The sequence below is a fragment of the Neomonachus schauinslandi genome, chromosome 6, assembly GCF_002201575.2.
Source record: "Neomonachus schauinslandi chromosome 6, ASM220157v2, whole genome shotgun sequence".
In the NCBI taxonomy this organism is placed as follows: Eukaryota; Metazoa; Chordata; class Mammalia; order Carnivora; family Phocidae; genus Neomonachus; species Neomonachus schauinslandi.
Genome location: NC_058408.1, coordinates 5,581,457 through 5,607,456, shown reverse-complemented (window position 1 = coordinate 5,607,456; position 26,000 = coordinate 5,581,457). Strand labels below are relative to the sequence as shown.

At 47.2% G+C, this 26,000-nt stretch overlaps 1 protein-coding gene across 1 annotated transcript; it reads left to right on the top strand.

Moving 5' to 3' along the window:
* The first annotated feature begins 1,836 nt into the window (after nucleotides 1-1,836).
* LOC110588132 (mitochondrial amidoxime reducing component 2-like) lies at nucleotides 1,837-25,014 on the top strand. Its single transcript, XM_044916297.1, has 7 exons — nucleotides 1,837-2,165; nucleotides 8,534-8,707; nucleotides 12,401-12,563; nucleotides 13,521-13,661; nucleotides 22,991-23,052; nucleotides 23,143-23,214; nucleotides 24,576-25,014. The coding sequence occupies exons 1-7, from the start codon at nucleotides 1,879-1,881 to the stop codon at nucleotides 24,700-24,702; spliced, it is 1,026 nt and encodes a 341-aa protein (XP_044772232.1). The 5' UTR covers nucleotides 1,837-1,878; the 3' UTR covers nucleotides 24,703-25,014.
* Nucleotides 25,015-26,000: the final 986 nt, after the last annotated feature.

The following is a 26,000-nucleotide window of genomic DNA, read 5'->3' as shown; positions in this document are numbered from 1 at the left end:
TGATGCCTTCAGCTTTGTTCTTTTTTCTCAAGATTACTTTGGCTACAAATTTTAGGATTTTTTTTTCTTTTTTTTAAAGATTTTATTTGTTTATTTGACAGAGAGAAAGACAGCATGCACAAGCAGGGGGAGTGGGAGAGGGAGAAGGAGGCTCCCCACTGAGCAGGGAGCCCGACAAGGGGCCCGATCCCAGTACCCTGGGATCGTGACCCCAGCTGAAGGCAGACGCCTAACCCACTGAGCCACCCAGGCACCCCTCTTTTTTTTTTTTTAAAGATTTCATTTTTAAGTGATCTTCACACCCAACATGGGCTTGAACTCACAACCCCAAGATCAAGAGTCACTCGTTCCACTGACTGAGCCGGCCAGCACCCTAAGATTGTTTTTTTTCCCTATTTCTTTGAAAAATGCCATTGGAATTTTGATAGAAATTTCATTGACTCTGTAGCTTGCTTTGTGTTTTATGGATATTTTAACAAAATTAATTCTTCCAGTCCATAAGCACTGAACAATTTTGCTTTTATTTCTGTCTTCTTTAATCCCTTTGATTAATATTTTATAATTTTCAGTGTACTGATCCTTCACCTCCTTGGTTAAACTTATTCCTAGATATTTTATTCTTTTGATATAAATGGTATTACTTTTCTTAATTTCTCTTCTGATGGCTTGTTGTTATGTATAGAAATGCAACTGATTTTTGTATATTGTTTTTTACTGAATTCAGTTATTCTAATAGTTTTTGGTGGTGTCTTTTAGGTTTTCTATATATAGGATCATGTTATCTGCAACACAGATTTCCTTCTTCCTTTCTGATTTGGATGCCTTTTATTTTCTTTCCTAATTGCTCTGCTAGGACTTCCAGTACTCTGTTGAATAAAGTGAGAAGAGTGGACATCCTTGTCTTGTTCCTGATCTTAGATCAGCAATAGTCTCAAAAGAAGTCTTCCTTAGGTTTTAACAAGTGTCAGAATAATTTTTTCTTTAACAGTCTGGCACACCAAACAGGAACCTAAGACTCTTAAACCACCCTCATCCTGATGGCTGACCTTGTTGTTTGAAACATGACCTGATTTGAAAGTGCCTGCAGCGTTGGTGGACATTCCCTTCTGCCCTGAAAAAACCTCAGGATCTTGGGCCAGTACCAACCTTCCAAATTACGACCCCTGGGAATGCGGCCAGGGGCGCACCGTCCCCTAAGCCCTGTAGAGGGCGCTTTCCGCCGCCCAGTGCTGCTGTGACCTGCGCTGGGAGAGCCCCGGGCAAACGCCAGCTCCTCGCCAGCCTCGGTTCGCGGGCCCTGGCGCCCGGCGGCATCCGTCCGCGCTGATTCCCACTCCCGCGAGCTCCCTCGTTCCCGCGTGGCCGGCGGGGAGGGTGGCAGAGGGCAGCGTGGCAGAGGGCAGCGGGACGCTCCGTGCCGGCCGCGTTGTGCCCACCGGCGCCCCGTTATCCCCAAGGCAGGGATCTCCCGGCCGCCGGATTTCGAATTTAGAAATCACGCTTTAGTCCTGCAAGTTTGGTATCTGTGACCACTTTAGGTTTAATAAAAACGCACAAATTCGTAAAGAAAGTGGTCGCCTGTAGCGATCGTGAGGGAGGGCGCACGGCCTTGCAGCCGCAGGCCGCGGAAGGCGGAGGAGGCTGTGCGGCGAGGACCCGGCCGAAGCGGAGCCACCACCTCCCACCGCCGGCGCCCGGGGGCCACCCCTCAGGAAGAGGCCGCGGTACTGGGAGCGGCCTGCCCTTTGGGCTCCGGCCAAGGGCCGCACCTCCCCCGCACCCCCAGCGGCCGCCGCGCTCCCGCCCGGGGACGGCTGGGCGTCAGTGGAAGGCCCCGCGGGAGCTGCCGCCGGCGCCCCCCCCCCCGCCCGCTCGGCCATGGGCGCCGCCGGCTGGTCGGCTCTGGGCAGCCTCGGCCTCCCCGCGCCGCGCCTCCCCGCGCCGTCCCGGCCCGCCTGGCTCGGGGCGGCCGCGCTGGGACTGGCCGCCGTGGCGCTGGGGACGGTGGCCTGGCGCCGCGCGCGCTCCAGGCGGCGCCGGCGGCTGCAGCAGGTGGGCACCGTGGCGCAGCTCTGGATCTACCCGGTCAAGTCGTGCAAGGGGGTGCCGGTGAGCGCGGCGGAGTGCACGGCCTTGGGGCTGCGCTGCGGCCACCTGCGGGACAGGTAGGGCCGGGCCGGGGCTGCGCGGGACCTGCCCGGGCCGGGGCGGGGGCCGCTCGCGGGAAGGGGTCTAGAGGTTTGCCTCTTGCGTTTCCCGGGTTGTTGGTTGGACGCTTTGCCTTTGATCCTTTAGCTGGGGAGGTCAGTTCATGTCTGGTTCAGGTTTGGAAAGTTAGGTAGGGGTAGACCCTTGCCCCTCCCTAGATGAGAGGTTCCTCCTCTGTAGAAGGACGGGGTATCACCTGGTTATCTTCAAGTCTCCTGCTAGTTCTAAACTTTCTGATTCTATCTTAGTCTACTGCACAATAGTAGAAAATAAAATGCTGTGAGCACACGTGGGCAGACAGCGGCAACGCCGAAAGCAAGTCTCGTTCAAGGACACTGGCTTTGGTCTTGCTGCAGTTTGCTCCTCCCACGTCTGTCTCCAGTCCTGGAGCAGGTGCCTAGGAGACCCGGGGTGGTGGGGGCGGGGGGGAGACTTGATCCACTTTCATAAGTAGTGAGCGGGGTGAAGTCTTGTGTTGGGAAGAGGGGATACCTGGGGCATTTTATTGTTTTGCAAATGTAGTATTTGCCATTAAGAGAATAGTGTGTCCCCTCTCCCCAGAAGCAGAGTGGTCCTTAATGAAGAACTCTGGGGAAAGTCTCTACCCACATTAAGGCCCGGCATATGGAAATTCCATTCACCTCCCTCAGAAAAGAAAAGGTGTCCTGTCCTTTAACTCATCCCAAAGGTCAGGCTACAGATACATACTCACTGACACAGAATTATGCAGCTGGATATCTGGAAGGCTCACTTGATGGTGAAGAATGCAACATTCTAGAAAGAGTGAACAAGGAAGAACAGAATCCCCTTCTTTGGTTCATTAGGGTTAAGATGCCTTCCTATCTGGGTGGGGTGGTTTTGTTGTGGTTCTCTGTATACAGAGGGAGGGGACGTTTGCCAGGTGGTCATTCAAAGAATCTTCTAGCAGAGACTGCTGCCTTGAGTTCACTCCAGGACACATGTATTCACTCTTCTCAGCTGTCTTCTTTAAAAAATGTGGACTCTCACAGCTTTGAAAAACTTCAACTTGTTTTAGAGAAATGTTGTGTATGCAGACCATGTAACTCTTGGGGATTTTCCATCCTCCTCCGCTCCAGATATCTAATCCTGGACGGATTTTTGTGTTTTGTTTTTGCTTTTAGTAATCTCTACCCCCAACGTGGGGCTAGAACTCAGGACCCTGACATCAAGGTCACATAATCCCTAATCCCGGAGAGGTTTCTATTTATTTATTTATTTATTTGTTTGTTTGTTTGTTTATTTATTTAAATCTATATTTTATTCAGATTTTCTTGGTTTTCCCCCGATGTCCTTCTTTTTCTATCCTAAGATCCCAACCAGGATACATTTATGATTATATTTGGATGTTGTGACTCCTTGGGCTTCTCTAGACTATAATAGTTTCTCAAGCTTTTATTGTTTTTTGCTGATCTTGAGAGTGTTGAGGAATCCTGAGTGGACATTTTGTAGAGTGTCCTTCAGTTTGGGTTTGTCTGATGTCTTCCTTATGGTTGACAGGCATTATGGATTTTTAGGAAGAAGAGCACAGAAGTAAAGTTCCATTCTTCTTATATCATATCAGGAATACACAACTTAACAACTAAAAAAAAAACTTTTTTAAGTTTTTATTTAAATTCCAGTTAGTAACATACAGTGCAATATTAGTTTCAGGCATACAATATAGTGATTCAACACTTCCATACAACACCCGGTGCTCATCATGACAAGTGCCCTCCTTAATCCCCATCACGTATTTAACCCATCCCCCCACACCCTCCCCCTGGTGACTGTCAGGTCTCTGTAGTTGAGAGTCATTGTTTCTGAGAAACAAACTGAGGGTTCTAGAGGGGAGGGGGTGGGGGGATGGGTTAGCCTGGTGATGGGTATTAAAGAGGGCACGTACTGCATGGAGCACTGGGTGTAATACGCAAACAATGAATCATGGAACACTACATCAACAAATAAATAGGAAAAAAATAAAATATTAGGATTTTTAGGGAAAAAAAGAATTTAGAAAACAGATACTATGTATATAGAAAATTAAGATGTCATTTCAAATTAGATGTCATTAAAAAAAAGGGGGTATAGTGATATGTTACCCATTTCTTAAAATATCGAGTTAGATCTCTATTTCAAAACTTCAGATGGATTAAGAGCCTAAATGTAAAAATAAAGCTATAAAATTAAAAAAAAAAAAGAGTCATTGTTTCTTGGGACGCCTGGGTGGCTCAGTCGGTTAGGTGTCTGCCTTCGGCTCAGGTCATGATCCCAGGGTCCTGGGATTGAGCCCCGCATCGGGGTCCCTGCTCTGTGGGGAGCCTGCTTCTCCCTCTCCCTCTGCCTGCCACTCCCCCTTCCTTTGCTCTCTCTCTCTGTGTCAAATGAATAAATAAATTCTTAAAAAAAAAGTCTTTATTGATTTGTCTCTTTCCCTTTGCTCATTTGTTTTGTTTCTTAAATCCCACCTATGAGTGAAATCATGTGGAATTTGTCTTTCTCTGAATGACTTATTTCAGGAGAGAAGTGAGTGACCAGGAGGAACCGTAACATTTAATGAGCCACTGGAGAGATTTTTAAAACTTTTAATTTCCTGAGAGTCCTATCCCAGACCTGTGGAATCAGAATCACCCAGAGTGAGGCCACCCTTTGTAGTGTTAAAATCTCCCCAGGTGAATCTGCTGCTCTAATTAAAGGGTGGTATCTGGGGCCATTAACGAGAAGAGCATGTTTAGAGCTTATTCAAGTATGAAGGATTAGAAAAGCCTTCCTACTGCTGGGAAAACTTTAGGCACAGGGGTACTGGACACCCTCCAAAAACTGGGAGAAGCAAATTCTCATGGTGCACATCTAAAGAAAGTCACCTTGTGCTACTTCCTTCCCCACTTGAAGGATTGAAGTCATTTCTCAGAGAGATTTCCGGTTCTTATCTGTGTCTCTTCTGATCATCTGAATGACTATTTTCCCACGTCTCATTGTCACTACTTTGCTATGATTATTGCTTTTGTGGAAAGAAAGGACTTGTCCTTTGCTTTTCTGCTTCCATGGGTATCTTAAAATAAATGGAACTGTATCCACTAACCCTTGTTTTGTTGAACACTAAATGCTTGGGATGGGGTGGTGGGGCATGGAGATTGGGAGGAGGCAGGGCAAGGCAGTGGGATGAACACGGATTCAGTGCCTCATGTGCCTCGGACACTGAGCTGAATCCTGTCACGTGCATGACCTTACACAAGCCTCAGCACCGTCGTGTGGGCTAGATGTTATCTCCACTCTGCAAGTAAAAAACAGCAGGATCAGAAAGGGTGAGTGTCTCACCCAAAGCAGTTATGTGCTGGAGGGTTGTGAACTCAGATTTCTGTGGGTACAGCAGTCATGCACTTTTTATGAAGCCAGGGTGATTTAGAAGCGTGAGGATTGCACGGAGGATCAGGAGACCCGAGCACAGTCATCTAAACTTTCTGAGCCTCATTTTTTATCATTTACAAAAGAAAGGGCTTGGACTTGATGGTCTCAAAGACCCTATTTCATCTAGGTTTTATTTATTAAAGGATAATTGAAACTCGGAAGCAAGCTAGAAAGAACTCTGCTAAATGACTGCTATTCTCTCAACTTAATAATAATGAAACTACAAACAGCCTGGAATGCAGGAAAAGGCCCCTTGGATTTAATTCCATGTTGAACCATTCTTTGGAACCATTCTAAGAAGCTGGGCTCTTCCTCCATAAGGGCTCTGTCCTCAGATTTCTAGAACTATTTTGTTCAAAGCTCTTAATAAATTTGTGAATGTTTGGCTTGGGCACCCTGGACTTTGAGCTGGTTCAGAGTCCGCCTAGCAGAACACTGCATGGCCTGATTGGCCAGAAGGTGGGAGGGTTGGCTGCCCTCCTTGACCTTGTAAATCCTGCTCTCCTTAGTGGGTGTGGGTATCTATTTGACTCCATGGGTCCTAAATCTGCCCTAGCCCTTCCAAAGGCAGCCCTTGATGTTTTCTGCACAGACTATGACCTCCTGGAGAAATGAGTTCTCTAAGTTTATCATCCTGAGCACATTACTCTCTGGCTGGCTGTGGCGGGGTCCCTGCTCTCCTTTCCCCTTTTCAGGCTCAGGCACTTCTGCTTCCCAGACCAATTTCTAAGTTTAAACATGAGGTTTTCCAGCTGTCCTGGGCTCTGCTCCCCCACCCCCGTGATCACTTGGGGCACTGTTGTTTTTTTGGAGGATCTGAGCCCTGGCCTCTGTACTGATTCTCACACCGCACACTCCTGCTTTAGGAGTGAGAGAAGGTGTTAGTTTGGGGACAACTTGGTCACGAAAAATCCACACTCCAGACTTACTTTCTTTCAGATCTGGCAGAACAGAGATGATTATTCATTCACTCGGCATCATTTGTATGCAAGAGATGACATATGCCATGACCCCATTGGGCAGGGTAATGAGAGTGGTCGGGGTCTGTTATAGGCAGCAACTTTTTACCTTTTATTAGTGTCTCTGTCCTATCCCGGTGTTAGACCGCCTGCAAGCCGCCACTTGACTTTCCACTTGCAGCAGCGAGCACACAACGTCCAGCTCCACCCCCCCCACCCCCCCCCCCCCCCACCCCCCGCCTCTGCCCTTCTCACCATTAAGGCCCAGGGGTTAACCCCTACGCTATTAAACAGCAGACTGGAGCTCAGGGCGGAGCGCGTGAGCCCCAGCGAAGGGCTGAGGTGGAGGTGGATGGGGACAAGGAGACTCAGCCCAGAGAGGGACTCACGGTCAGAAATAACATGCAGATTCCTGTTGGGACATGTGTCTGGCTGGGTGCAGATCTCCGAGGGAGTCCCGTTGGGTGCTAGGGCATGTTGGAAGCTTAGGGTGCAGGCTTTGGGAGGATGAAGCAGAGCAGGGTCATCCGGAACTCTGTACCCAGGGATGAGGCTGAAAAGAGGAACAGGGCCCAGCCCCAAGGGAATGGGGCGGTAACAAAGTTACAGGAATACCCTTGGTCACAGAACCCCATAGGCAAGCAGGCCAGACAACCTTGGGAGCCAAAGGTGGCTTGTCAGAGAGATGGGGGCCTGCCACTGCCCAGCATCACCGGCTCTGGGGTGGGAAAAACCAAGACGATTCCCGAGACGCCTTTGTACTGTCATACCTCCGCTGCCATACCCTGACCCAACACACCTGCTGGTTAGCGGGCCCAGGTGCCAGCCAGAGTGCCGCTTGGTGGCAGGGACGGGACACCTCCCAGAGTCCGGTGAGGGCCAAGACGGAGCTGCCTGTCCTCTGGAATCAGACAGCCTCATCAGCTTAGGACAGGCATTCCCACTTGGTTCCAGTCGTAGTTGGCAACGTCTCCCCTAGAGGAGGCGCCCCTCCTTCTGGAAGGGTCTGCGGTCCATCCCTTCCATCCGCTCCCGTTTGGGAAGCCCGGGCTTTCAGCAGCTTCTCATAAGCCAATGCCTGCAGCCTTTGTCATGCGCTGCTCTTGTGTCCTGTCTCAGATGGTGGCATCGAAACTTACTTTCTCCAGGGGGAACAGCGCTTTTTAAATATCTTTTCGTTGTCAAATTGTCAAAAGCTACGTTCCGCTGTAGATAAAAGCGTAACCGACCTACCCCGGCCAGGCTCTTTCCCCTTCCCGGGAAAGCTCAGCCCTTCTCCCCCGAGATATGATGCAGCGTGACAGCTGAGCCTGGAACAGGGGGCTCTCTAGAAGTAAGCGGAGTTCTGATCTAACTCACGGTGTGTGGGCATCTTCGTTCTCTGAGTCAGAGCATGAGCACGAAGAGGGGAGGCTGTGTGGGGGTCTCCTGATGTCAGACCTGCGAGCCCCAGCAGGTTAGACTGAGTGGAGACCTGTTCGCATCCTCCGGCCTCCTGAACATCACAAGACCCTGTCCAGGGTTCTGGTGCACTTGGGCCGGGAGTTCGGGCCCCATCTTGTTCCACAGCAAAAAGACCTGGAAGACGTTTTGCTATGAGTTTAACAGGGGCGGGGAAATTTCTGACCACAACAAAGCCCCAGACTAAGCATCAGGATTCCCTAAGCAGCGAGGGAAGGTCCTTTAAACCAGCCTCGTTTTCTGCATTTTCGGAACTGGGGATTTTCATACATTGGCCAGATGTTTTCTCCGAGGGCTGTTTCTTCCAAAGAAGCTGCTTTTAGGGGCACCAACTTTTGGATTCAAAGAATTTGACCAGATCGGGGTAATTGTCTAGAAAAATATTGTTGGATCCCGAGTCTGGGCAGGGGAGAGGGTTTGATGAAATAGGAAGCTAGAGGGAAGCCTTTGAGAGGGTGGAAGAGGCTTTTCTGAGCATGTTCGTGTTTGTTGCTCGGCAGGTTTTGGCTGGTGATTAAGGAAGATGGACACATGGTCACCGCCCGGCAGGAGCCTCGCCTGGTGCTGGTGTCCATCACCTGTGAGGGAGACCGCCTGATCCTCAGGGCTCCGGGCATGGACCAGCTGGCTTTGCCAAGCAAGCTGCCTTTCTCAAACAAGCTCTATGATTGCAGGTGCTCTGCTTGGGGCCCCTGGGGCCCTGACGTGATTTTCCTGTAGGCTCCTCCCTGCGCCTGTCTTGCTCCAGTGTGTATAGTAGGTGATGCATTTGGTAAAGGAAATATTTCAGAGAAGCCTGGCCAGGGCTGGGATCGATCCAGTGCTCAGGGGTGAGTGGGTGAGGCAGAGTACTGTTTTAAGGGTCCCTGGGATTTGTTTTACTCAGGTATGGTAAGGCATGCGGAGGGGCAAATGACCATGATGAAGAAAGACGGACGTTTTCCATATTCGCGGGTCCCTGGGAGTGGGAGGCTTGGCGTGTCATGCGGGACCACACAGAGGAGCAGCAGGGGTGGGCTGGGGTAGGGTGCGGGGTTGGGGAGACGTGGAGGGGGCAGCGAAAGCCTTTTTTTTTTTAAAGATTTTATTTGTTTGAGAGAGAGAGAGAGAGAGCGCACATGAGCAGTGGGGAGGGGCAGAGGGAAAGGGAGAAGCAGACTCCCTGCTGAGCCAAGCAGGGAGCCCGATGGAGGCTCAATCCCAGGACCCCAAGATGATGACCTGAGCCGAAGGCAAATGCTTAACTGACTGAACCACCCAGGTGCCCCTACAAGAGCCTTTATTGTGGTTTCCACAGGAAGTCCCAGGCAGGGCAGGGTAAACAGCTTCAGGGTTGGCTAGTTTGAGTAATTTCAGTGGGCTCTGGGGCGTAGAGGCTGTCTCTGGGTGCCTGGTACCTGGCCCTGGGCGATTAGGGCCGGGGACAGTGGCCTGGCGGGACAGAGCCCAGAGAGGAGGTGGTGGGGGGTGGGGGCTCTGGATTGGTGGTCGTGCTGTCGAAAGGTGAGTGGTTTCCTACCTGTAGGAATTGATTAGCCCTGGGAGGGGCAGTTCCTTCCACATCAGCAAGGCCCCAGGATGCCAAAGCATCAAGAATACAGGAAACGCAAAAGCATGATTAATACCTATAGAGAGAGGGGATGCCAAGGGCCAATCTTCAGAGTTTGTCTCTGTTTATTCAGGTTGGATGGACTTCTGCTCAGCATCGGCAGCCCCCGAGCCAGGCAGACAAGGCAGTTAGTGGAGACTACCAGCCATATCTCAGGGTAGGGTGAGAAGGCCCTAGAACTTTTCAAGGTGACTGCAGCCTCTCAGGTCTCTGGCCCGAGGCAGATGTAGGAGATTCCCACCCCTGGCCTGGATATGCCTCAGTCCTGGGCTTCCTTTCAGTCTGTAGGACCCCTGCAGGGCCGTCAAATTCCATGGCTCCCCGGGGGTCTTGTCCTGTGCTACGGGGAAGTCCTAGAGGCCTGGGTACCTATCTTCGGGTGCTCTGGATCCCTCTGTAACACCTGAGCATTTTCAGCGTGTGGAGATTGGAGTTGTCCACTGGTCCCAAGCCTCAGAGGAAGGCCACAGATTGCTCCGTGTGCCATGATTGTATGCTTTTTCAAGCAGAATGTCTGAGCTGAAAACCGTCATTCAAGGTTCTGAAATTTCAAAAGCCTGAAATAATAATTCATCGAATATAATATTTTAGCTAATCATCTCCCCAAGCTCATGAGGTGGATATCATTAATTCTACTTCACACGAGGAAAACAGGACTCGTATCATGTCACGCAAGGCAGAGCTGGGATTTGAACCCTCCTGCCTCCCAGTGTTCGCTCTTAATGCCTATGCACAGGGAAAGGAAAAGCTTTGCTGTATATAATATTTATTCTTTGAGAACTTTCCAGCAAAACTGGATTTTCGTTGTAAAAATCCATTCAAAGGGGCGCCTGGGGGGCTCAGTCGGTTAAGTGCGGGACTCTTGGTTGCAGCTTGGGTCGTGGTCTCAGGGTGGTGGTGGGCTCTGCGCTCAGCGGGAGTTTGCTTCTCTCCCTCTCCCCCTGCCCCCCTCTCTCTCTCAAAATAAATCAATAGATCTTTAAAAAAAAAAATCCATTCAAGGCTTTATGTCTTAAGTATTTTAAATTTTAAACAAAATTTTACTTTTTATGCTTAGTAATTATCGAAATTTATAACTCATTTTGTTGTGACCCGTTGTACACAAATAAAAATTGTCATGATAACTCAGTCCTGAAAAAATTTCTTCTCCTTTAGAGCCTTAAGAAACAGAAAATTTAATTGGTTAAAAAGTGATCGATAACCATAAAATTATGTAAGAGAAATAACGTGTACATCTGTATTCGAGAATAAAAAGAGGAATAATATAAAAATGTGGGCTATTGGGCGCCTGGGTGGCTCAGTCGTTGAGCGTCTGCCTTCGGCTCAGGTCATGATCCCAGGGTCCTGGGATGGAGTCCCGCATCGGGCTCCCTGCTCTGCGGGAAGCCTGCTCCTCCCTCTCCCACTCCCCCTGCTTGTGTTCCTGCTCTCGCTGTGTCTCTCTCTGTCAAAAAAAAAAAAATGTGGGCTATTAAAGTAGACCTTAACCAGATGTTTTATTTATTTTTATTTTTTTATTTTCTAAAGATTTTATTTATTTATTTGAGTGAGAGAGAGACCATGAGTAGGGGGAAGAGCAGAGGGAGAAGGAGAAGCAGACGCCCTGATGAGCGGGGAGCCTGATGTGGGGCTTGATCCCAGGACCCTGAGATCGTGACCTGAGCTGAAGTCAGATGCTTAACCCACTGAGCCATCCAGGCACCTCTTAACCATATATTTTATTTTATTTTTATTTATTTATTTTTTTAAAGATTTTATTTGTTTGACAGAGACACAGCGAGAGAGGGAACACAAGCAGGGGGAGTGGGAGGGGGAGAAGCAGGCTTCCCGCCGAGCAGGGAGCCCGGTGCGGGGCTCGATCCCAGGACCCCGGGATCATGACCTGAGCCGAAGGCAGACGCTCAACGACTGAGCCACCCAGGCGCCCCTTAACCATATATTTTAAGAAATGAAGAGGAGTGGATGTCAAACCACCATGGCATTTAGATTCCATTGCATACTTAAAAAAGTATAATTTTATATATTTGTATATTAACATACATAGTATGCTTTATAATTATATTTTAAATGTTAATATTTATAATTCAGTGGAAATTATATCTTTTACAATAAATTAAACTTATGATAAAAATAGTTTACATGTCAACTTGCCGTTCTGTGAGGGGTACATAGCTTTTAAACATTTTTTTAGCGGTATTCCAGCAGAAAGACTGCTGTGTTATCTAACTGACTCTGTGCCCACCTTGTGGGTAGCTACCATGTTACACTGTCCAGTTTCAACTGGAGACACAAGGTCAGGGGAGTTCAGTGGTTTGTATAAGGTCACAGTCCTTATAGAGAATGGTGGAGTTCCACTTTGAACCAGTTCTGCCAGACTCCAAGCTTAGGCTGCATCGACCACACCACAGTCCCTGTCCCCTTTGAAAAGTATCGTGAATCCTTGCTACTCTAAGTGTGGTCTGCAGACCAGCAGTTTAGGCATCCTGAAGCTTGTCAGGCAGGCAGAATCTCAGGCTCCAACCAGACCTTCTGAAGCAGAGTCTGCATTCGCAGGCATGTTAGGGTTTGAGAGGCTCTTCCCTGGAACGTTCTACTGCCTCCCCTTCTGTTTCTGTCCAGCTTTGGCCCTTGGCCCGAAGACCACTTCCTGGCGCTCTGGGATAGTCAGGTCCCAGCGATCTATTTGTCCCATCTTTGTCCCGTCTCTCAGCGTGTTGAGGCAGGACAGTAACTTGGCGCTCTCTTGTGACCCTTCCAGGCTCTTTGGTATGGACATCAAGGGCAGGGACTGTGGTGACCAGGCAGCTCAGTGGTTCACCAGCTTCTTGAAAACAGACGCTTTCAGGCTGGTTCAGTTTGAGAAGCACATGAAGGGAAGACCATCGAGGGAAATTTTCTCTACTTCAGTACCGAATTACCAGGTGCGCTTCCAGAGAGCTGCCCTTCGCTTCTGCCAATCACCCCTCTGTGTCCAGCTTCCTTCTTGACCCACAAAGGGGGTCCCCAGTTAGGAGAGTGTAGGAACGGCTCAGGTGAGGGGTCTGAGGGCGCGTCCTGGGCAGGTGTCGGGGCTGGAGAGGGAAGTGGCTCCGAGCGGAGCAGGCTCTCCAGCATGCGTGGAGGATAGATCGTGTCTGGACTGTGGAGGGAGAGGCCGGGGGTGACCCCCAGTGAGATGGGGACTCAGGAGACACTCACGTTGGGAAGTGAGAAGTTCATTTGGGACTGAACCAAGGGTCTTAAAATTACCGAAGCCGACTTTCTCCTGGGGCTCCCTTGGCCATCAGTCTGATTTGGCTATATCAGGCACCTTCTCAGGAAGACTGCCCTGTGGGGCAGCTGCAGCCCAAAGCCCAAAGCCCTTGATTCTGCAGCGAGCTAGGGTTTAAAATGCCAGCACCTCCTTGAACCACAAGCTGTTTGAATGCAGGGATTTTCACACTGCTGTTTGCCCACCTAGAATGGTGCCTGGTACAGAGTAGGTGCTTCATACATAGAGGGAATGGGTGCCATGTGGGGAAATGGGGACCAGAGCATAGCTGATCAGCCACAGGTCCTTCCCCTGTGTGACGATGATGTTGTGGGAAGGGGGTCAGGGCTGGGCGCTGGAGTGAGGACCAGGGAGAGTCCTGGAAGGTGATGTTGGCCCTCAGCCCTTGCCGCTGTCTTTTCCGAGTGGCAGGAGAGCCCCTGCGAGGCCCAGCGGCGGGAACTGGTCCGGCCCTGACTCGGCCAGATGCAAGACCACCGTGTCCCCTCCCCTCCCCGAACACCACTGGCCCTCCCTACACAACCCCTCTGGCCTTCGCTTCGCTTTCAGCTGGGCTAGGGCATTTCATGGGGCAGGGAGGCCTGAGGGTGCCATGTCCCTGGCGCAGGTGGCCTACCCAGACTGCTGCCCGATCATGATCCTCTCGGAAGCCTCCCTGGCGGATCTGAATACCAGGCTGGAGAAGAAAGTGAAAATGGACCAGTTCAGACCCAATATCGTGGTGACAGGCTGCGATGCTTTCGAGGAGGTAAGAGGCTTACCGCTTTTGTGCATGAAGCTCAGATGTGCTGTTCAAGAGGCCCACAGGATGGTTGTCCCTTTACCCAGCCCCAGCTCAGACCCTCCACGGTCAGCTGTGAGGGAGACTGTTCTCCCCCAAGGGTCACCTGAACCTGGGAGAGCCGGCCACTTACTGCTGCCCCTGTCACCCTGGCCTCAGGAGGGCGCCGCTCACCCGTTCATGTGTGGGCCCCAAAGCAAGCAGTCAGAACTCCAAACTAGATCGAGTCAGGAACTAGGTGAGAATGTATCCTTATGGCTCAGAGGTAACTAAAGGGAAATGAAGATGAAGAGAACAGCCAGGAGTGCTCAAGGATTTGAGACTCCTGGAAGGCCCAGACGCTAAAGTGGAGGCCAAGAGGATACAGGAGATCTGCCTGTGAACAGGGCCCTGGAGAGGGTCCACGCTGTGGCCGAGTTCAGTCCCAGAGGACCCACATGCTCTCCTGTGTGGCTGATGGCAGGAATTTCTACCCTCTCCAGCCACAGCCCCTCGTAGCCCTAACAGGACACCCACATCAAAACCCAGTTGTCCTGCGATCTGTACAGAAATACATAACTGGGTGTTGCTTTGTGCTAAGAAACATCGAGAGTCCTGTTAAACATTGGGGGTGGGCTAAACTTTATGAGCCTGGAAGTGACCAAGGCAAATCCATTCACTGTGTGTTTACTGGGCACCAGACACAGAACTAATGTATTACTTCATACAAATTAATTCTATTTGATCCCGATGACAACCCTATGAAGTCTGTATTACTGTCTCCTTTTGGTAAGGAAATTGAAGCTGGGGGGCCTTACGCACTTGTTGGACATGTGATTGGCAGTTCTGGGATTAGAACCTCAGACTTGCACCTCTGGCTCCTGAGGGAGTGAGGGCATGCTTCCAATTTAGAAATCCCAAGTAGCTAACTCTGAGGGGAGAGGCTCTCCATTCTTTGCTCCCTTGGGTGGCCACCTTTCCTTTGGCGTGAGTAAAATGTGCCCTTATTTGCTGATAAGTGCCATCCTTTAGAATAAACCTTTGCGGGGGCACCTGGGTGGCTCAGTCAGTTAAGCATCAGACTCTTGGTTTCAGCTCAGGTCGTGGCCTTGGGGTCGTGGAATTGAGCCCAGAGTGCCAGTGTCTATGGAGAAGGCCGCACAGGAAGGGGCCCCGACGTTCTTGGGCAGTCAGTACCTTGAGGGAAGAGACTTGATTTTTCTCCCCAGGAATAAATCCCAGGTTTGGTGGGACTCAAAGTTAATACAGTGTGGGGGGGCCTCCTTCAGAAAAGACAATAACACAGCTGCAGGGCCTAGAAGGGGTCAGGTGCCAGAGAGGGGACTAGCCTGCCCGTCCCCCCTGCCCCCCCACCCCTATGGTCTACTGGTGTGCATAAGCGTGGAATCCTTAGACGCTTGCTAAACACAGATAAAATCGGTGCTCGATGTTGTTGATGCAAGTGGCTGAGATTTGGATTAGAAATTAGTCCATAAAGCAAAAACACCTTCACAGGAATCCTGTAATTGCTCCACTATTTTCTGAGAAATTTTCTTTTAGGGAATACATTTTTTCTTGATTTGTCTCCACTGAAGGTCCTAATTTTAGTAAGATTTTGAGCCAAGAGGAATAAGAAGAAAAGCTACTCTTTAGCCAGATTCCTGTCGAAAGAATTTTTGCTTTCCTGGAATTTGCCAACTAAGAGTTTTTGCTCTCCTGTAACTTGTCAAAGTAAACCTAAGGCTAATGTGAGCCTAATCATGTTCTCTTAGGCAATTTGAGTGGGTGGAGTCTTTTTTTGTTTTGTTTTGTTTTTTAATTAAAAAAATGTTCAGTCACCTTGAGCTCTCTGTTTTAATTCCTGCATCATGATGGGCTTACTGAAATAGTAACGTAAGTAAGGCAGAATACTCTTATTTTTCCTCTGGTTGTATACATTTAAAAAATGTATGTATAAGTCCTCTTAAGTATGTATGTATGTATAAGTCCTATAAAAAATGTATAAGTCCTCTGGTTGTATACATTTAAAAAAAAATCCTTCGTGTAAAATGATGCTCATGTTGCCGATTTATCTTCCTTGATATTAGGAAGGCCAATAGTTAGGGGCCTGATGCATTAACCTGTCTACCCAGGCACTGTTGTACAACTATAACCTTTTCAATTAGTGGGACTCTATTAAATATTGATGTAAAATGCTAATGTACGTAAATATTTAATAGACCAACTAATAATAAAAAAATAGCGAATCTAAGCATGGTGCAAAGAGTCCGGCCATTTTTTTTATTGCAAAAATATAGAGCAATAGTAGAATGCATTGTGCAACATTTGCTCTTCATGACCCAGTACTTGGTATTTTTTCCATGTAACTCAGAATGTTAAGCAAGTTTTAAAAGGTGGCTTCCCTTGGGCCAGTGTAGTGTGTGTGAGTTCGGGGAATACAGAGCAGTGGAGTTTAAAAATGATACAGTTGACCAATGCTTCTTGTCTGTGTCCTTGGCCATTGCAGGAGTCAGGGATCAGGTGTTTCCCGAACTTTGCTCACTTTCCTGGTACGCAGGACTTAACTTTTTTTTGGGGGGGAATATCTTGTTTGTATCATTTCTCACTCTGCAGTATGAAAGAACTGTGGAGAAGCTTGCAGAAAACCTTGGGTGTGTTATCTGTCACTCAGGAAGTGATTCTTCAAGAAGCTTCTAAAGAGGGTAGACCTGGAAGCCAGGCAGCTGTGGTTGGACTCCCAGGCCCCTCACTGGCTGTGTGCACTGGGTCCTCTCAGTCCTATCCTTTGCAGCTGTTGAGAAAGAAAGTTTTTGCAAACCATTATGACCAAACTCTCAGTCCCCCAAATCGGAGTGGGGTCGAGTTCGGATTTTACTTGGGTGCATACATGCGTGCATTGGAAGTCTCTGTCCTGGAATAAGAACATCATCTCTGCCCGGGCTTCAGGGATTTCTGAAGAAGCAATGCCAACGACAGCATATAAAACAATAACAAAGTAACAGTAACAGCCAAAGCTCCCAGTTGTCAAATGTGCATTATGTCCCAGGCACTGTGCCAGGCATTTTGGTGCAGGATCTGACTTCATTCTTCTCCTTACCCTTTCCAAACTGCAGGTCATAACCCATTATTGGGTTAGAATTTCAGTTCTATGGGTCCTGACCAGCACTACAAAAACAAAAAACAAAAAAAGCAAACTAGAATAAAAGGTATCAGAGTTATATACATAAAAGGTATGTAGTAAGATGAAGACTTGTTCTGTGGGCTCCTGGGGCTACAGCAGTCCTCGGCATCCTCCGTGCTCAGTGAAGTCACCATCTGTCACCATATGGCATTATGACCATTTTTTTTTTTTTAACGATTTTATTTATTTGCGAGAGAGAGAGAAAGAGTATGAGTAGGGGGAGAGGCAGAGGCAGAGGGAGAAGCAGACTCCCCACTGAGCAGGGAGCCTGATGTGGGGCTCGATCCCAGGACCCTGGGGTCTTGACCTGAGCAGAAGACAGATGCTTAACCAACTGAACCACCCAGGCGTCCCTAAAAGTAATTTTTTAAAGTACCACTTCCTTTCTGTAAAGAAAAACTTGAAGGAATAAAAATCCTTCCCCATCCTACCGTCAAAAAGTAGCCTATGATAACATTTTGTTGTGTTTCCAATATTATTTATGTGATATTGTACGAGTAGTATTGAATTCCCCCATTTTCACTTAATGGTAGATGGCACACAGCTCTGTCTTTACAAATTCTTCATTAGCATAGTTTTTGTGGTTCCGTATTAGTCCATCTTTGAACTCTGCCGTAACTTACTGAGCCATTCCCTTAGAACTGAGCATGTAGGCTGTTTTCCATTTTCCCTTACGTAAATAATGAACAGCTTTGTAAAACAGTCTTTATCTACATTTCTCAACTTATTCTTAAGAAATGCAAAGTCAGAATTTTACGGGCTTTTCATATATATTGCCAAATGGATTTGCAGAAACCTCGTACCAATTTATGTTCCCACATGTTGAGCAGAAACGCGCCTTTTGTCTTGTACCCCGGCCAGCACTGATGCCTATAATCTTTACTAAATCCGGTAAGTGCAAAGTCCTGTCTCCTGTAAATTGGTAATTCTTAGTGTAAGGAATCTTGTGTTAGTCAGTCTGTGAAGGAAGTTTGGCCTTGAGGCAGAGTTTTACTTCAGCTAAGGAAACTTAATTCCAGTGTATAAACTGCAAGTTTATACACTGGCCAAGGTTCTAGAACACTCATGCTTACAACAGACGTTTATTGAGAGTTTGCTGGGTCCTAATCTCTGAGATAGATGCTAAACTTACAGAAATGAATTCACTGTGTCTGCCTGCAAGGGTCTGAGGATGAAGCAGGATTGAGGGCTCAGTAGCTGGAGGGTTGAGGGACGTAACCTCACTCGTGGGAGCCCAGAGAAAGGAACGCTTAGCACAGGGTATGTGTGTGTTTGTGGGAAGAATGCCACAGGGTTTCTTGAAACGGAGAGCATTTAAATTTTGGAATAGGGATTAAAGAATATTGTTTTGCCTGTATATCTTAAAAACAGAAAAACAATTTTTGGCTTTGAGATAGTTGAACTGTGTTGTGTAATGGGAAATACATATTTGGCACTTGTCCCCTATTACAGCCCCTAAAACCCTTGGAATTTCCTGACTGATGGGATGGAAGTACTTTCTATTATTAACAGAATCCTATCAATCATACCTGAGTTATGCTAATGAGGTGAGTGGTAGGGTTGGGGGGTAGGTAGCTTCAGGTTGGAAGTAGGTCACCAGCAAAACCAAGCCTTGACTGGAAATTTGGAACTTTCAGGCACACCGCCCGCCCCACCCAGGCCTCCAGGGAGGGGAGAGGGGCTGGATGTTGAATTCAATTGCAAATAGACAGTGATGTGATCATCGTGCCTAAGTAATAAAACCTCCATAAAAACCCTTAAAAGACTGGTTTTGGAGTGCTCCCTGGTTGGTGAAGACGTCGAGGTGCTGGGAGGTGGGACCATGGCTTGGAAGCTCTGTGCTCCTTCCCTCATACCTTGTCCCCTGAATCTCTTCCATCTGACTGCTCCTGAGTTGTATCCTTTATAATGAACTGGTCATAGTAAAGCATTTTCCCAAGTTCTGTGAGCTCTCCTGGCAGAATATCCAACCTGAGGAGGGGGTCCTGGGAATCCTCGATTTATAGCTGGTTGACCAGAGGTACGGGAGAGCTGTACGCTTGGCATCTGAAGTGAGGGGTGGGGGGGGAAGTCTGTGGGACCAGCCCTTAACCCAACATAGGGTGTGTGTAACTCCAGGTGGTTAGTGTCAGAAAGGGGTGAAATCACAGGACCTCTCTTGGTGTCAGGGAATTCCAGAATTGGTGTTGGAAACACACCATGTGTTTGGGTATTGGAAAGAATCAGAAACTTCCTAGATCAAAATGATTTTAAAAATGTGTTGTCGGGATGATAATGCTTCTGATAAAAAAACAACAACAACAACACAGAAAAGGAAAACAAAAAAATAAAATTTATAAAAATACTGTTTAAACTTGAGGAGCCTTCCAAATATATTGCTATAAATAAATACTCATAGCTGTATATACAGGTTGGTTTTTTTTTTTATATAAACAGACTTATTCTCCATATAGTGTGTATATATATATATATATATGTGTGTGTGTGTGTGTGTGTGTGTGTTTTCTTCACTCAGCAACATCTTGAACATTATTCAGTTGATAAATAAAGACTCACATCCTCCTTTCTGCTGCCCAAACAGTAATCACTCTCCAAATGGGCCACATGTAGTTAGCCAGCCCATAGTTCATGGCTTCCCAAGCTCACGGTAATCTTGTGGCCTCATTGATACCAAGGATTTCTAAACAACAAACTTGTTTATTTACTTATTCGTCCTCTCAGTTTATCCCAACATGGCTTAAATAATCATTGAACGTGTGACATAATCTATTAAACTTAGGAGTAGCAATTAGAGAATCCAGAGCAGGGTACGGGGAGGCATGGATCTTGGGGCTGAGGTTCAGGACGTCGAAAGGCTCCAAGGATGGCAGGAGACCCTGGCCCAAGGTGCAGGTGCCCAGAAGCTCTGTAGCTGTTGGTAGGGTAGGACTGCTGATCCAGTCTGTGTTCTTCAGGATAATTCCTTTGATAGCCCATGGCAACAGCAGAGAGCTCCGGGTTTTGCCTTCTGTCTCACCCTCAGATGTCTTCTTGTCCATCTGTGGTGCATGGGTGTTCAGGAGTGCACCTTGGCCTCCCTTCTCACCTGGTGCCCCCCCCCACGTTCGTGTATATATTATTATATGTATATAACATATATAATATGAAATATATGTATGCGCACATATACAACATATATAGAATATAAATACAAAGATGGAATAGATGTATTCTATTCTCTCTCTTTAAATATATGTGTCCAGCCTATATTTGTGGTGTGTGTGTGTGTGTGTGTGTATACAGAGAGAGAGGGAAAGGGAGGGGGAGAGAGAGAGACTTGAGAGGGGAGAATCTCCTATCATACATTTAATTCATTGCTTGGTAGGTGCCTGTCTGGACTCTAGTGAAGGTCTCAAAGAAGCAAACACCCTCATCTGCACTGTTCTGTGTGCTCCACAATAATTGCCCCAGACTCTTAATTAATTAATTAATTAATTAATTAATTAATTAATTAATTTTTTCCCCAGACCCTTAATTTATGTCTTTCTTTGGATGCTACTTGTCATGGGAAACCATGTAATCTTAATTTAGTGTTTGCCAATGTAAATGGCAAATTCATAGTAATTTCCTAGGCTGATTCCACAGAGCTGAGCCCATTGTGTACCGTGATCTCTCCTTTCTCACTGCCTTTCTTTCTTCCTTACCTTTCTTATTGCACCTTAAAAACTCCCTTTTTACCCCTTCACCGTAAATAAATGTCTTAGGGGCCTGGATTTTGCCAGACTGCAGAGAGGCTGCTCGCCAGCAGGGAGAGCAGTCAGCTCTTCTAGCTGTTTTCTGTGTTTAGGGAAGGCACTGGAACCTTGCGTGTGTCTGGTAGAACCTAATGGAAAATTGAATTTCATGCATTTTTAATTAAAATGAACTTTTAATAACTTAAGGTATTTTATTATCTTCCTCTAATAACTGAATTAATAATTACATTTAAACGTAATTCGCGTAGTGTTTTTTACTGCAAATAACGCTCTGCGCCAAAATGCCAACCGTGATCAGATTAGGGTGAGTGACGTTATTATATAAAGTGATTAATATTTTTGGAGGTCGTTAGAGCTGCAATTTGGGGAGCTTCAGACAGTTTCTATGAATGCAGACAATTTGTTACTCTAAACTGGGTACTGCCGTTCTCTAAGAGCGGAAGAGCAGATTACCTCTGTTTTATTAAGCTAGGACACCTAATCGAACTTTTCAGACTTTCCTGCTTCATGCCACAGTCACAAGGCAGAGTTTCCACAGATCTGTGGCTTTGAAATGTGAAAATGATGATCATTTGTGCAAAGCCATTGAAACGCAGGTAGTTGGAGAGCTCTGGGGCGCGGATGGGCTCGCATTCCTGTGGCCGCAGCGCCCTCGTGTGGCAAAATGCATCCAGCCTTTGCCACGGCCCCCAGGCCAAGGCTGCACGTGACCCATCACTTCCCCCTGCGGGATGCCTATTACTGGTCACACTCGGGGGAGGTCCCATTCCGCCGGCTGAGCCACCTGCTCTGGTTGTGTTGCGTATTTTTGCCGTTTGCACAGGGCTTGTAGTAAGTCCTGGCTGGGATATAGAAATTCCGTTACATGGGGGTCCTTGCCTTTTACAAGGGCAACATAGTCCGTCCAACAACCAGTTTGGAACACAGATTTTTCCACACAGCAGCGGTTTCACAAATGGTGGTTGGGAACCCAGCGCGTCCACAGAGACCTTTACCGCGGCTGTGCTCCTATTCCGAAGGAGATTTGTGAGCTGGGAAGACCCAGTTAGGGACTGGAGTATCTTTCCTGTGTTGGCTAAATCACCCCTGTAGGCCCTGGGGGTTCGTGTACCCCTGGGAGAGAAGCAGGTCATCAGAGGTGGAAGGAGAAACATTATGTGTTAGCCACCTCCCCCCCCCCCCCCCCCCCCCCCCGCTCTGTCCTGCCTCTCCTGTCCCCAGGGGTGGGGGTGGGGGTGTCAATAGATGCCTCATTTCCTCCCTTACGGACTGACTTCTCCCCAAAACCCTTAGACCCGCCCCAAACCTCATTTGGGTTGAGATCAGGAAACAATTTTTCAAGGGACACTTTTACTGCATCTGATTATAGGTACTTTGTTGGTTTCTGGAGCCTGGAGTGAGGCCCCTTCCCTACTACCTCTCACCTCTCCCCCTGAGGCCTGGACGGGGGTTGTCCTGGGAAATGCAGATCCCACAGAGGGCTTCCCTATTAGCAAGAGAGTCCTATAACATACCCTCCTTATATATGTGTGTGCATGTCTGTGTACATAGGTGTATGAATATGTATATCTAGGCATATGTAATGTAATCTATATGATCTCCATATGTGTGTGTGTATGTATATATATGTGTGTGTGTAGACAGATAAATAGAGACAGAGATAGATTTAAAAGCTGGGTGGTTAGAAGTCCTGCCTTCAGAATCTGAAGTTTTCAAACCTAGCTACTATGACCCTGAGAAAATTTTGTAGTCTCTCCAGGTCTTGGTTTCTTTGTGCAAAATGGGGATCGTAATAGTACCTTCTTCAGAGTTGTGAGGATTTATTGAAGCCCCAAGGTGGGTGTTGGCAGTGCCTGCCGTTTGAGGGTGGGAACCCAAAGCACCGCCAGGAGCTGTGGAATGCCAGCCCCCCCACCCCCCGCCCAGGGCAGGCTGCCAATCTGTGGAGGTGGGAGTGTTGAATGTGTATCTCCTACCTGACTTCCCGTGGGTGATGCCCCATTCATCAAAGAACTGTCAGATTTTAACTTGGCTTCCGTTGTAGCTTAGCTATAAGAACGCAGTGGGCTTGTCTTGCAAGCTAGACATTTTTCATTATATATCAGTAAATTGGCCGTAAGTTTGCCATAAGAATCATACAGTAACTACGGCGAACTGCCCGGCAGAGAAGGTCTGTTCTTGCTTTGCTGACAGAGTCGGGTTTCTGAGACAGTGAGTCAAGAGGTGGGTGGATCCTGGACTCACCCATGCGCCATCTCCCTTTCTGTCCCTTTGGGAGATACTTCCTGGGGTCTGGCTGTCCTTTCTTCTGCTAGCCTCATAGTTAGGACCAGCCAAAGAGTAACCTGCTTTCAAGACTAATGAAGCCTTGATTCAAAAGATAACTTTTCCTTTCCTCCTAGGATACTTGGGATGAACTCCTAATTGGCAACGTAGAAATGAAAAAGGTTTTGTCTTGCTCCAGGTAAGGATTCTCTGAGAGTCAACCTCTGGGGGGTGGTGGTGTGTTCATTGGTCCCTAACCACCACCTAATCATTGGTTCTTGAATGGCAGGTGCATTTTGACCACTGTAGACCCAGATACTGGAGTGATAGACAGGAAGGAGCCACTGGAAACCCTGGAGAGGTAAACAGCAATGTGTCCACTGTGTTTTTAATACTATCCCCATCCCAGAGCTACCTGTGGGGGTAGGTGCCCCGTCCGAGCACCTTTCACTCTGCCTTCTGGTTGGCGTGTGTCTGTGGGTAAGTTGCTTCCTCTTTTTTTAAGGATGGATCTTCGAGTGCTTTTGACAGATTTTTCATTGCCTAATACTGTGTTTTGAAGTTTTCATATCTCTCACATCAATTTTTAATAACATTCACGTGTGTATGTCCACATTAAGACCTCAAATACTGTAATTATTTTTACTGCACCTCAGATTTCTTTATTAGACTCAACATCAAGGATTATGAGACTAATTGAAGTTGCATAATGAAATATTAGAAAAATGGAAATGTAACCAGTTGTCAAGAGTTTATTTATTCGGGAGCTTCCTTTGGGCCCAGGTGTTTTGTTTTGTTGCTCGCTGACTTTAGTTATCAATAGAGAATGTGTTTTTAAAACTTAAGTCAACATTTTTGGGAGATATATTCTATTTTATTTTCTTTTTCTCTGTTTTGTTATTTGTTTCCAATGGTTTTGAGTTTTAGAGAAGAGGTTATTTCTTGAAGCCGTCGGATATGCAAATCTGTTTTGTTTTTTGATTTTTGAGATGCAGTGAATTTTTTTCTCTTTAGACAGGCCTTTTGAAAAACATTAGCTGCATCAGTAGTCCAGCCCCATGCCAGTCATATCTGTATCTTCATTTTTGTTCACCAAGAGCCTCAGCTTTGGGCTTGTAAACCTGGGGAGAGGGGGGAAGCGTATTACTTTCATGCATTGGGCAGAAGGTTTGGAGGGGTGCCTGGGTGGCTTAATGGGTGAAGCATATGACTCGATTTCAGCTCAGGTCATGATCTCAGCGTCCTGGGATTGAGTCCTGCATCGGGCTCTGCGCTCAGCCTGTCTCTCAAATAAATAAATGAATTGACTAAAAAAAAAGAACTTGGCGAGTTCAGGCAGTTCCGTTTTGAGATTGTGTGAGCATTTGTTTCAGGGGGTTGTGAAGTTAGGGGTATACGTGCAAACATATACCACTTACTATTTTTTTTAAACATACCACTTATTTTTATTATTTTTTTATGTTTTTATTTATTTTTATTTTTTGAGTAACACAGTTTTTTCAAACTGAAGCCATGGAAAATTGTTCAGACTCTCAGGATGCTCCTGGAAAAACCGGGATTATGTGTCGTTTGCCTACTTGCGCACAGACTCCTCCGTCCACGTTGTAGAAGAGGCTTCCTATTTATGATAGGTCATCTGAGAATGAAAACTTGAATTCTCTTGAGAGCCCTTAAATTCTTATTTCCCTTTTGTGCCTGATTATGAATTTTTGCTTCTTTCAGCTACCGCCTGTGTGATCCTTCCGAGAAGGCAATATACAAGTCGTCCCCACTTTTTGGGATCTATTGTTCAGTGGAGAAGATCGGCAGCCTGAAAATTGGTGACCCGGTGTATCGGCTGGTTCAGTGACGTGGTACGTGGTTCGGCGAAGGGCCGGCTTTGCTGCTGGAATGCATTGCTTCCAGACCACTGCCGAGTCTTCTTGCGTTGAGATGTGTTTACGTTTTGCTGCTTTAACTCTTCGGAGGATGAGTGGTTTGTGTTCTGCTCTTTGGAGTTGGAAAATGCCTTTTCGTTTTCTTCCCTCCACAATCTGATTTATTTCGCCTAGGCTTCCTCTCCCACTGCCCATTCAGTTATAAAAGGCTGATGCAGGAGCCCCAGCAAAAGACAGGTAGATGTTCTCAGTTCATTAAGAAATAAGGAAATGAAGGTGAGCAGGTCTCAAGAGTTCTATATTGATTTTTTCTGTCTGTGATAGAAAAGTGAGGGGAGGGGCGCCTGGGTGGCTCAGTCGTTAAGCGTCTGCCTTCGGCTCAGGTCATGATCCCAGGGTCCTGGGATCGAGTCCCACATTGGGCTCCCTGCTCAGCAGGAAGCCTGCTTCTCCCTCTCCCACTCCCCCTGCTTGTGTCCCTGCTCTCACTCTCTCTCTCTCTGTCAAATAAATAAATAAAAATCTTTAAAAAAAGAAAGAAAGAAAAGTGAGGGGAAATGTTTAAATTATCCAAAATCAACTTGAGAAAAACATTAAATATTTTTTATAAAATTTATTTTTAAAATATGATTTAAAGTTTAAGAAATATTAGTGTATCAAGGTGCCTGGATTCTGAATCATAAGGTAGAAAATAATGCTCTCACCTTGATTTCATCAGGCCAGAGACAACCCTGACGCCTGGAACATAATGCCCAACCCCCAAATTATAGAAATAAAATCATTTGGAAGACTTCGAATTGAGGTTTATTAAACAACTCTTTTCATAAAATCTATAACCCCAGTTCTGAAAGTCACCTCATGTCCGTAACTCTCGACCGTTGTTCTTTCTGATCCTGGCCTGACCTTCTCACCTTCCCGCTTGACCAGCTTTGAGGACACCATGGAATACTGGTCCAGACTGTCTAGATCCAGCATCAGATAGACTTGGGTTCATAATCTAGCAGCTCCTTTTCCTAACTTGGTTGAATTATTTAACCTCTTAGCCTTACTACCCTTATCTGCAAAGTGTTGGAATACGGCAGTACTCAACCAAACAATCATCACAGTTATTTTGAGGATTAATTTATATAAAGTTGCAGCATTGCAACAGAAATGTGAGGAGTCCGGATTGGGTGGGGGTGGGAACCATGGGCAGTGAAAGAATTCACCCAGGGCGGAGCAAAGGAGGGAGTTTATTGAATACACCGCAGCGGAGCTGTAAGGCAGGACA